Here is a 12554-nt window from a genome sequence, read left to right as displayed (position 1 = left end):
TTATGGAAAAACAAAACAAAAAATTGAAGAAAGACCCGAATACGTAGCAGACATGAAACATGACCAAATAAAAAATTGTTCAAGCATTTTGATTTGTACTGCTGATCGCTGAGTTTCACCAGCATTTGAAGTCAAAGGTACCCACACCGCCCGCCCGCCCTGCCCCCTTAATGTTTTTTCATTATGCACCCTGCATGTGATCCTACTCCACTTCATTTCACTTTCTACATTTATTTATTATTTAGTTTTAAAAAAATGTGTTTAGGGTAAGCTAGGATTTGATACTCAATGCGTGTCCTCGACTGCGCCTTGCGTCACCAAAGGTCGGCTTAATTTACTCATATGGTCACCGCTCTAGGTGCAGGATACCATTTGGCACTGACCAACCAATGCAATTTAGTTGGCTTTTTTCAGTACAGGTCCCACCTCCAGCTCTTCTATTTATATGCAGGCATTCAGCATCAAATCATTACTCATACTTCCCACCATACTCTACCTTTCTTGCAGGCTGCTTCCCCAATCTTTTGCCTATTTATCTATGGTTTGATTTTCTGTTTCCTGATATTTTATACATTTATGAAGAATAATAACAATCTTGAATACTGTTCATGAGGCCTTATATATGCGGTTAATGAATATATGTTTATTTTATTTGTTCTATTTTTTTTTTGCTTTAATTACATCAAACAGGATCCAGGAGATGAAGGTATGGCTATGGCTGAGGCAGTTCTGGAAACGGAGAGAGAGTCGCTAAGAGCTTGTCAACTTGCACTTGAAGCGAAGATTAGCGAGCGTGCAGTGCTATTGAGAAGGAAGCAAGTGATGGGTGCAAAGGAGGCCGCCAAGCAAAAAGTGGTTGCTGATTTCATGCTCTTCATTGAAGCAATTGAGAAAAATGATATGGAGACTACCAACAGATTCGATGAAAAAGCAATGAAGAACACCATTCTTACAATGATGAATGATGATACTGGAGGATTTGGAAAGAAGAAATAGTAATGCTTTCAGAGCTTCACCCATCTGCCTGTTTGGATTGGAAACTGGGTATATGACTTGTTCTGTCCGTACAAGCATTAAAAACTCCGAGTTGTCATGGCTGTTGTTATGATGTTTTCAAGAGTCGTTGTGTGGTTTTTTTTTTGTTCATTTTCCTAGTTAATATGGTTGGGACATGATGGGTTATGCTGTTCAAGTTACAGAGTTTGATGTTTCCTCGCTTATGTTGTACTGAGCCGTGACTCTCTCATAGTAATGTAAGGATGTCATTATTTTAGGGAAAAAAGTTTATTTTTTTTATTACAAAATCTTGGAGTACTCATGAATCCCTGTAAGTATCACCGTTGGAATTCCAGTTTTCAGGGTTAATCACACCACAATAGAACATAAAAGAAAGCAAAGCAATTAATTAGGTTATTTTTCTTTCCCATATTTCTATCTTTGTCTTCCTATGTTAATTTTTTCTTCTTTAAATAGATAGGCAAGGGGAAGAAGACCAATAAGTGTGGGAAAGGGGAACAGGGGAAAATCTGACTGTTATATTTAGGATGCTACGTGTGAGTTGATCTTGATCCAAATAATGAATGCTTTTATAATGCTTCTAATGAATGGGGAAATCCACTTTAATTCTATGCAAGAGAATTTCGGTGTTGGAATCACTCCTACAATACCCCATTACTATGTTTATTACATTAAATAAAACAATACATTGATTACTGATTTAATATGCTCCTTGATAACAATTACAAAATCTAATTAATTATAGCAAAATGCTAAAAAATTGTATCATCTGATCATGATCAAATCATTCGTCCAGCTTTGAAGTTGTTATATTTTGATCATGCTCAGATCTTTCAATATGTCTTGGTAAGAGTTTTTTTTCTAGACTCGGTTTAACTCATTTTTTTTCCCTTTGTTATTGTTAGATGTCATTTTGCTATTATATTGCTACTATTTTATTGTTATTGATTGGATACTATATAACTCTTGTTTTATTGTTAATTTTTCTACAATTTTAGAGACATTTGCTTGCTAAGTTGTAACTATTTTAGTGTTATTTACATATAAAGACTTTTTTAAATGTATTTTTAATTTATTAGGAAACATTTATTTTAATGTTTTTAGTGTATGTTATGTATTATATTTTTTAAATTTTATTTTTATATAAAAATAATATTAAAAAATTTTAATACAGGCAAGCCGGATTAGGGTTTAGCATTTTATTATCTGGGCCAAACTTAGACAAAATTTTAAATTCATTTTTGAATCGAACCCGAACTTAAAAAGTAGACCTAAAATTTTATATCAGCCCGACTTGACCCGACTACGATCAATTCTACTTTTCAATTAATTGTTCTAACCTCAGTGGAATGGACAAAACCAACATGTTGGCCTTAGCGGAGTGGACAAAATTACCAACATATTGGCCTTAAACATATTGGCCTTAGAGGAATGGACAAAACCAACATGTTGGCCTTAGCGGAATGAACAAAATCGACATATTGACCTCAGTGGAATGGACAAAACCAACATATTGGCCTTAGAGGAATGGACAAAACCAACATATTGGCCTTAGAGGAATGGAGAAAATCAACATATTGACCTTAGCGGAATGAACAAAATCAACATATTGGCCTCAACTAACTCATTGAAAAGTGAAAAAACCAAGATATCCGTAAGAAGATTCATCTACTTATACAGAACAAGCAACACTTACAAATGTGTTACAAGGCACATGAACCTAACTTTTCCTAGATGAATCTCTTGCAAAAAAAATCCGATGCTTAGATAAGTAAAATTTAAATCTTTTTATAATACTAATTATTTACTTTTATCCTGTACAGGGAGAAGCAAAAAGCTGATGAATAACAGCAATCTCTAACTCAGAACAAAATTGATGAGTAGGGTTCAAGAGTTACAGAAAGATAAACAAAAGCAGTGCAATGTGAGCATCATAATAAAGTTTTATGGACAACAACTTTACTTTTTATATTTGGTATAAATATGCAAGCAGCTACTAAAGTCATTTTAGAGTTGTTTTCATTCTTCATGCTATTTACTCATTGTGCTTCAATTTCAAATCTTTGATACGCATTTTCTGGCAGTATGTCTGTTGTTGCTTTTTCTTAAAACTTGAGCATACAGTTTAACATAAATATAAGATTTGATGCATCTGTCTTTGGGTGTTTTGATTCAAAATTACATTGGGGCTTATAAATGAAATGATGGCACAAGAAAAGGCCTATCGATATGTAGATTAAGCTATATGTAACGGACAGTCACTTTTTTTATTATTTTGAAGACTCTGTTATCAACACATTTTATTCTCTCTTGTTTTGAATTAATCTTTTTGTATAAATGGATGCTACTAAGAAGTTATTTCTCAACTGCTGATTTCATAATGGAAAATACCTGCTGTACACATTGTGACTGCACCGACCAAATTTCTATATTTTATTCAAATTCTAAAATCCTAATTTTAAACGTTAATTATAACCCTAAGTATTCAACCAACCATGTGTAACTTCAAAGATTATGCCATCTTTGAAATTTTAAACACTAATAATAAAATATCACATCATCAATTTTAAAAATGTAATCCATATTTAATATTTTTTAACTTAATTTAACTTTATTTTATTTACTTAACAAATTAAAATTTTAATAAATAAAAAACTTGCTTTCTTCTTTTATAATTTTTAAATTATTTTAGTTTTTTTAATTTAATCGCTTTCAAATCATGTTTATTTTTATGCAGTATTTTTTTTAATTCTTTTAATTTTTAGGCAAATGATTTTTTTAAAATTTTAAAAAGCGAACCTGAAACCTGAAACCTAAAACATATACCTGAAACATGACCATAAAAGCGAATGAGACAATTTTGTTAAAGCACTTTGATTTGTACCGTTGATTGTTGAGTTCACCGACACCGGCTTTTGAAGTCAAGGGCCCCCACACCGCCCGCCCCCGTTATGCTTTTTCATTTCTTTTAGTTTTGGTTAACCTCTAATGGACATGTTGGAGTCTCAATTTTTGGATACAATCCCACTGAACTTCACTCCACTCCACTTCATTCCATTTCATTTTTTAATTACTTTTCAATGTACATTTATTTATTATTTGTTTCCATTAAAACTAGTTCAAAAAATATGTTTAGGATAAGCACGACCCTCATACTCAATGCCTTTGTCCGTGGGCACCTTACATCACCAAAGGCTGACGTTTGGCGCAGACGAACAAAAGCCGATTTCGTTGACTTTTATCAGTACCGGCCCCCACCTCCGACTCTCCTATATATTGAGTCTTTCAGCGCAATCATGTCTCATACTTCCCACCATTCTCCACTTTTCTTTCAGGTAGCTTCCTCAATCTTTTGTCTACTTATCTATGGTTAGATTTTCTGTTTCTACAATTTCAGTTTCCTTGTATTTCATTCATTTATGAAGAATAACAACATTGTTGAATATTGTTCATGAGGCCTTATATTATGCGGTTAATTAATGAATATAGGCTTATTTTGTTTTGTTTTTGGCTTTAATTACATCAAACAGGATCCAGGAGGTGAAGTTATAGCTATGGCTGAGGCAGCGCTGGAAACGGAGAGAGAATCGCTAAGAGCTCGTCAACTTGCACTTGAAGCGAAGATTAGTGAGCGTGCAGTGCTATTGAAAAGGAAGGGAATGATGGCTGCAAAGGAGGCCGCTAAGCAAAAAGTGGTTGCTGATTTCATGCTCTTCATTGAAGCAACTGAGAAAAATGATATGGAGACTGCCAACAAGTTCGATGAAAAAGCAATGAAGAACACTATTTTCACTATGATGAACGATGCTGGAGGATTTGGAAAGAAGAAATAGTAATGTTTTCAGAGCTTCACCCATCTGCATGTTTGGATTTGAAACTGGTTATATGACTTGTTCTGTCCATACAGGCGTTAATAAACTCCGAATTATCATGACTGTCGTTTGATGTTTTCAATAATGAATCGTTGTGTGGTTTTGTTTTTTGTTCATTTGGGTTTGTAGGACTGTAATATTTCCAAGTTAATATGATTGGGACATGGTGGGTTATGTTGTTCAAGTTACAGAGTCTGATGTTTCCTCGCTTATGTTGTAGTGAACCGTGACTCTCTCGGATAGAAATGGAAGGATATCATTAATTTAGAGAAAAAGTTGTGTTTTTATTTTTATTATTACACGATCTCTCCGTAAATGGTCTGATGATGGCATGGGACAACACAGAGGAGGTATTGTCTTGGGAATCTGTTGTTTCACTCGACTAGTCTGAGGTAAGGGCAATCAAGTCGGCCCCAAAAATTTATGTTTGGTATACATACTCTATTGATAGGCGTCTGATCTCGGAAACTGGAAGCTAATTCGGAAAATGCAATTGATTGATGGTCTGGAAGGGAGACGAGACCATTGTAACCGCAGAGGGTACAATCAAACATGGTTGATGTGGTTCATGCCTTGTAGGGAATCAGATGGATGAAAGGTATAAAGATTTGGATAACCTAGACTGATGTTTCCATTTGATGGTGTCTGTTTGTAGTTCTTAACTTGGGTTTGAACTCCGATTGTACTTTGGTTTCATCTAATAAAATCAACTTAGCAAATGAATAAATAAATAGGTAAGGGTGTGGGATCCAAGGCCAGGTGGGATGCAATCCAAAGACAGGGAAGTTCACGTTTGTGGCTTGGTCGGCATCAAAGCCATACCTTACTCAAGACATTGCTAATAGTGATGAACTAGTAACTAGTTTTTGACATTTCCCCATTCCGTCCACTTTAAATCTTAAAATCAGAAATCACTCCCATTCTAGACAGGTGTTTTTTTTTAAGGAAAAATCTAGACAAAGTTAAAGTAGAGTTTTATATTTGATAGTCGGAATTAAATATTGTGTTGTAGGAAAAAAAAATTTTAAATTATAGTAAGAAACTTGGAAAGAAAGGAGGGTCATATGAGGGTGAGCATTCAATCAAATCAAGTGAAAAAATTTTGACATGATCGAGTTCATAAGCCTTATTTTATCATCTTAATTCGATTTGAATTTTTTTCAAAACGAGTCGAGTGAAATAAAATTCGAGTCAAGTCGAATAAAATGAAATTATTTTGAGTTAAATTAAAAAATTAAACATGTCAAATTAAAATCTTGTTACAATATAACTAATTTCATGTAGAACATATAAATTTGAAATCATATGTATTTGAAAACTTTTTCAAAGTAAAATAATAAAAAAATAATATATTTTAGTATCATAAACTTGAATAATTTATTAATTTGTTTAGATCCCAAAACTATTATTTTAAAAATTTAAACTTTTTATATATTCTTTAGAATTTTAAATTTTAAAATTTTAAAAAATTAGCATTTTATAAATAATTTGAATTTTTTATAAAATTTAATAAGGATCAAAGGAGTATTTACACCAATTTAATATTTTAATTATTTAAATTATAAAATTTAACTAGACTCAAACTCAAATTACTTATTGAATTGACTCAAATAACTCAATTTGATCAACTTAAAATTCGATTTTAAAAAATCAAATTTTATTCGCCCAAACCAAAACTACTATAAGGTGATCATCAGAATGAATATTCTGTATCAGTCTCTCAACTCAATTCTGATATTTTTAGAACAAAATTGTGCAAGGTGACCATCATAAACAGTCCCTCAACATTGGTCACCTTCAGTTTTGATATTTTGTATGAATCTTTTTGTGTAATTGCTTCTGTAAATTACAATCACTTCAGGACTGTTGTTTTTGTAAAAACTCTGAAATAAATGAAATGATGATATCTAATGGACAGTTACTTTTTTTAATTTTGAAGTCTCTACACTCTACGCTCTTTTATCTATAAATTTCATTGGTTATGTTTCTTTTTCCGTTGTTTAAGGGTGAACAAAGCTACTGAGAAGTTATTTCTGAGTTGTTGATTTCAGTAAGATACTTTGCATTTAGCCATAGTGAGTGCATATTGTGAAGATTTGAAGTTTGATTTGTTTACATAAATGACATGATGTATGAACAAATCCACATAGAATTGCTCCAGTTAATTCTGCTTTTAATACTTTTTCTAATTTTAACCATAGTCATACCTTCACCTCTCCCAAATATTGCTCATTTTCTAAATAATTTAATGACTTTCTGTGTAGCTATATTTGAATATTCCTCTTTGTTAACACCACAAAGAAAGAAAGGTAAGGGTGTCGGATCCCACGTGGGATGGAATCCAAATGCACGCTAAGCTCACGTTTCGCCTACTCCTCAGATTTAAATAAAATGGAGTTCAAGGTTAAACCCGGATGTCTGTGTTCTTTCCATGCTTCCTTGACTTTTACTTGGATTATGTATTTTTTAAAATGAATATTTTATCTATATCTCGCATGATCTTTGTCTAATTTTTATCTGCACCTTCTTCTCAAGATCAGTAATATTATGTATGCCCTTCTTCAGTGTTTTATTCTCTCTCTCTCTCTCTCTCTCTCTCTATATATATATAGCATCAAATTATATCCCTCATAGCTCACACCACATTTCTTGCAGTTTAACGAATCGTTGTCTCATATCCTATGGTTAGATTTCGGTTTCTGTTATTTCAGTTTCCTTACAGTAACAACACCAACATCATTTATTGTGTGTGAGGACTTATATTTTTTGTTAACGAATAAAGTTATGTTTTTTGTCTTTAATAAAACAGGACCCGCAAGATGTCATTAGGTTTACTGCTATGGCTGTGGAAGCTGCAAGGATGAGAGAGGAGACAAGGCGGATGACTGAGTTGCTAAGGTCTCTTCAAGCTGCGCTTCTTGAGAAAGCCAAGGAATACGAAATGCTTAAGAAGAAGAGGCAGAGGATGGTTGCTAAGGAAGCCGTCAAGCTGAAAATGGTTGATGATTTCATGCTCTTCCTTGATGCAATTGACGAGAGCGATGGGACGAATGCCCTGAATTTTGATGAAAAAGCAATGATGAATTCTATTCTCAATCTGATGAAAGGTGGCGATAACGGCGGATTTGCAGCTGATGACGGTAAAAAAGAAGCATGAATGAAAACAAATATAAAACTGGTTTCCTTGCATGAAAAGCCTGCAGTTTATGTTTAATGTTTTTAGGGTTTGATGTGTTTCTTTTTTCTCTTTTTGTCGCTTCTATGTTGTAGTTTCCTAAAGGGGGAAAAAACTAACATATAAAATATCATTATGAAAACGTGCCCTTTAACTTTTTATTATCTTAGTTAATAGACAAAGGAGATCAGGTAAAGGTATATATACACAATAAATATCATTATTCTAGACATTGACCAAGAAAAGCCAAAGAGATGGATGTTGAAGACTGATTCAACATCAGTTGGTCGTGTACTGTTAGTTTGTTGCTAAGAAGCCTCCTGTTATTTCTCATTTTCTGTTGAGTCAAGGCACGTTGAGTTAGTGCCATATTTTTCTGTATTTTCTGGTTATCATGTGGCTATAAATGAGCCACTGTTTTTTTCTTGTTTTTTCAATCAATTCAATAAGAGTGCTTCTTCTTCACATCTACTGTTGGTTTCTTTTATCTTTCTGTTTTTAGTCTACTTGATACAGAGCTATAGTAATCAAGTTTTTTTTGTTTTTTGCACCCAACATTGTGGTATCGAGCTTGATGCGGTTCTTGTGCAGGTTAGTGTGAGTTAAAATAGAAGTACGAGAGAAACACGTGAGGAGTGAAACACGAGGAAATTGAGTTATGGCTATGCATGGTGTTTCAGCATCTTTGCAGCCACTCATACCCATATTTAATGGAGAGAAGTATGAGTTCTGGAGCATCAAAATGAAGACACTCTTTAGATCTCAAGATTTATGGGATTTAGTTGAAAAGGGTTTTGCAGATACTGATATTGATGAAGCAAGACTGAATGAGAACAAGAAAAAGGATAATAAGGCCTTGTACAGCATTCAACAAGCTGTTAGTGATGCAATATTCGGTCGAATTACAGCAGCTACCACTGCCAAAGAAGCATGGGAGACTCTCCAGAAAGAATATCAGGGCACAAGTAAAGCAGTCACGGTTAAGCTTCAATCATTACGCCGTGAATTTGAGAATTTGATGATGAAAGACGATGAGATGATACAAGTTTTTATGTCCAGAATGTCCACAATTGTGAATCAATTGAGGTCATATGCTGAAAAAATTACTGATCAAGTTGTGGTAGAAAAATTTCTAAGGAGTTTAACTCCTAGATTTGATCACATTGCTGTTGCTATAGAAGAATCAAAAGATTTGACCACTCTATCTTTTGATGATCTGAAAGGTTCTTTGCAATCTCATGAAGCAAGAATGAACAGTAGATCAGTTGATAAAGCTGATGAAAAAGCACTTCAGGTCAAAGCATCTTCATCATTTGGTAGAGGAAAGGAGACCAATAGAGGAGGTCGCGGTGGTGAGCCAACGGCAGAGGAAGGGGAAAGGGAAGATCCTACGCGCAAGCTGATTCTAAACAGACAGATGATTACAAAGGTAATATTCAGTGCTACTACTGTAAAGGTTATGGCCATGTGAAAGCAGATTGTTGGAAGCAGATTGTTGGAAGCTCAAAAAAAAGGAGAAAGCAAACTACGCAGAAGCTAAGGTTGAAGAGAAGCTATTCATGGCTAAAGAGCATGAGGTGAATGTGGCGACAGAGGTTTGGTACATCGACAGCGGCAGCTCACACCACATGTCTAGAGAAAAATCTGCATTCAAGGAACTTGATGAAAGTTTCAAAACAGAAGTAAAGCTTGGGAATAATACTGAAATCAAAGTGGAAGGAAGAGGTACTATTGCCATTCGAAACCAAAATGGTAATGTAAAATTTCTTGATGATGTTTACTTTGCTCCAAAATTGGCAAATAATTTGTTATGTGTTGGTCAATTAATGGCTGGAGGGTATTTAGTCTTATTTGATAATGATTGTTGTGAGATTACAGAAAAGAAATCAGGTCACATCATGATTCCAGTTCCCATGGCACGAAATAATTTGTTCCCACTTGATGTTGTTGGCGTCGAAAGGTGTGGATTAGCTGCTGGCAGTGAACCAAATGACTCCACCTTATGGCATTTAAGGTATGGACATCTCAATGAAAAAGATTAAAATTGTTGAGTAGGAAGGAAATGGTTTATGGGTGCCAAGAATTGAGTCAATGGGGTTATGTGAAGGTGTATTTTGGGAAGCGAGCAAAAGTCATTTCAATTGGGAAGTCTTGGAGGCATCGAATGTCTTGAACTCGTACATGCTGATCTATGTGGACCGATGCAGACAAAATCCATTGGTGGAAGTCAATATTTTTTGTTATTTACTGATGATTTTAGTCGTTTCAGCTGGGTATATTTTCAGGTTACCAAGGCTGAAACATTTCAAAATTTCCAGAAGTTCAAGGCAATGGTTGAGAAACAAAGTGGCCATCTCCTCAAAACTCTTCGCACAGATCGGGGAGGAGAATTTCTGTCCGGTGAATTTAATGTTTTTTGTGAAAAAAATAGCATTCACAGGAGTTGACAACTCCATATACACCAGAGCAAAATGGCATAGCAGAGCGGAAAAATCGCACCACTGTGGAAATGGCTAGAAGTTTGTTGCAAGCAAAAAATCTTCCACATAACCTATGGGGAGAAGCAGTAGCAACTTCAGTTTATCTGTTGAATATCTCTCCTACAAGAGCTGTTTGGAACAAGACTCCTTTTGAAGTTTGGTCTGGTAAGAAGCCTTCTGTAAGCCACTTGAAAATTTTTGGTTGTATTGCTTATACCTTAATTAACCAACAAAATCGTCAAAAGCTTGATAGCAAATCTGAAAAATGCATTTTTATTGGTTATTCATCTCAATCTAAAGGCTATAAGCTGTACAACCCATCTAGTGGCAATATAACTGTTAGCAGGAATGTTGTATTTGATGAACTTGCAAGCTGGGACTGGAATGAAAATCAAGCAACATCAATTGTTGGAATTCAAGTTGGAGATAACGATTCCGTTCAGTCAACAGAAACAAAAGGGCCCATTGATTCTCACGCAACAACGAATGTTCAAAGTTCCTTACAATTGGAGACCAGGCCAAGACGTCAAACTCGACCATCATCTCGTTTGAGAGATTTTGAGGTGATACAAGATGATGTTGTTGATGATGAAGGAGACAAGATTCAGTTTGCAATGTTTGCAAATGTTGACCCATCATCGTATGAAGAAGCAGCAGAAGAAGAAGTGTGGTGTAATGCAATGAAAGAAGAAATGTTGGCTATTGAAAGAAATGGTACATGGGACTTGGTCGACTTACCTGCTGAAAAAGAAGCAATCGGTTTGAAGTGGGTTTTCAAAACAAAGTACCAAGCAGATGGAAAAATACAAAAATATAAGGCACGGCTTGTAGCGAAAGAGTACCGCCAACAACAAGGAATTGATTATGAAGAAACGTTTTCTCCTGTGGTACGTTTTGAAACAGTCAGAATTGCTCTAGCATTGGCCGCTCAATTAAAATGGCCTGTTTTTCAATTTGATGTGAAGTCAGCGTTTTTAAACGGTGAGTTGAAGGAAGAGGTTTTCGTGTCACAACCAGATGGGTTTGTAATCAAAGGCAAGGAGAGTAAGGTATACAAGCTGAAAAAGGCTCTTTACGGCTTGAAGCAAGCGCCGCGAGCCTGGTACAATAAGATTGATGCTTATTTTCAAAATTCAGGTTTTGTTAGAAGTGAAAATGAACCTACTCTTTATCTTAAAAAACAAGCGAATGATTTGTTACTAGTTTGTCTCTATGTAGATGATATGATTTACATAGGGTCATCTTCTTCACTTGTTTTTGATTTTAAAGAAAATATGATGAAGTCTTTTGAGATGACAGATTTGGGAAAGCTTCATTTTTTTCTTGGTGTGGAGATTATTCAGACAGGAGATGGGATTTTTATATCCCAAAAGAAGTATGCAGCTGATCTTCTTCGAAGGTTTAACATGCTAAATTGCAACTCCACAGCAACTCCCATGAATGTTAGTGAAAAATTACAAGCCAATGATGGTTTAGAACCTGCAGAAGGGAAGTTTTATAGAAGGATGGCCGGTGGTTTGTTTTATTTATGTCACACAAGGCCAGATATAGCCTTCTCTGTTGGTGTTATTTCAAGATTTATGCATAGTCCTTCAAAGATACATCTTGGAGCAGCAAAGAGAATTCTGAGATATGTTGCAGGAACTCAGAATTTTGGATTATGGTATACTGCAAGTTCAGATTTCAAGTTAAAAGGTTTTACAGACAGCGGTTGGGCCAATTCTCTTGAAGATAGAAGAAGTATTTCAGGACAGATATTTTTTCTTGGCTCATGTGCAGTGTCTTGGAGCTCGAAGAAACAACCAACAGCAGCTTTGTCATCATCAGAAGCAGAGTACATGGCTGCAACCGCTTCAGCTTGTCAAGCTATTTGGCTTCGTAGGTTATTGAAAGATCTTGATCAAGAATAAAAGGGTGCAATTGAGATTTTTTCAGATAACAAGTCCACAATTTCAATGTCAAAGAATCCAGCTTTTCATGGGAGGACAAAGCACATCAACACCCGTCATC

The 12554-nt window shown here is 34.9% G+C and overlaps 2 protein-coding genes across 2 annotated transcripts; both read left to right on the top strand.

Annotated features, from left to right (window-relative positions):
* The first annotated feature begins 460 nt into the window (after nt 1–460).
* LOC105781788 (hypothetical protein) lies at nt 461–1304 on the top strand. Its single transcript, XM_012606315.2, has 2 exons — nt 461–541; nt 691–1304. Exons 1-2 carry the CDS (start codon nt 539–541, stop codon nt 994–996), a joined length of 309 nt encoding a protein of 102 aa, XP_012461769.2. The 5' UTR covers nt 461–538; the 3' UTR covers nt 997–1304.
* Nucleotides 1305–4130: 2826 nt separating this feature from the next.
* LOC105781666 (uncharacterized) lies at nt 4131–5164 on the top strand. Its single transcript, XM_012606184.2, has 2 exons — nt 4131–4352; nt 4548–5164. Exons 1-2 carry the CDS (start codon nt 4146–4148, stop codon nt 4848–4850), a joined length of 510 nt encoding a protein of 169 aa, XP_012461638.1. The 5' UTR covers nt 4131–4145; the 3' UTR covers nt 4851–5164.
* Nucleotides 5165–12554: the final 7390 nt, after the last annotated feature.

Source organism: Gossypium raimondii, chromosome 13, assembly GCF_025698545.1.
Source record: "Gossypium raimondii isolate GPD5lz chromosome 13, ASM2569854v1, whole genome shotgun sequence".
Taxonomy (NCBI): Eukaryota; Viridiplantae; Streptophyta; class Magnoliopsida; order Malvales; family Malvaceae; genus Gossypium; species Gossypium raimondii.
This window is presented reverse-complemented; position numbering and strand designations above follow the sequence as displayed.

Bases quoted from the DNA above. Each gene is read 5' to 3' on its own strand.
- LOC105781666 (XM_012606184.2), top strand. From the start codon at position 4,146: ATGTTTAGGATAAGCACGACCCTCATACTCAATGCCTTTGTCCGTGGG. The intron at 4,353-4,547 runs GTAGCTTCCTCA...TACATCAAACAG, and splicing joins ATTCTCCACTTTTCTTTCAG to GATCCAGGAGGTGAAGTTAT.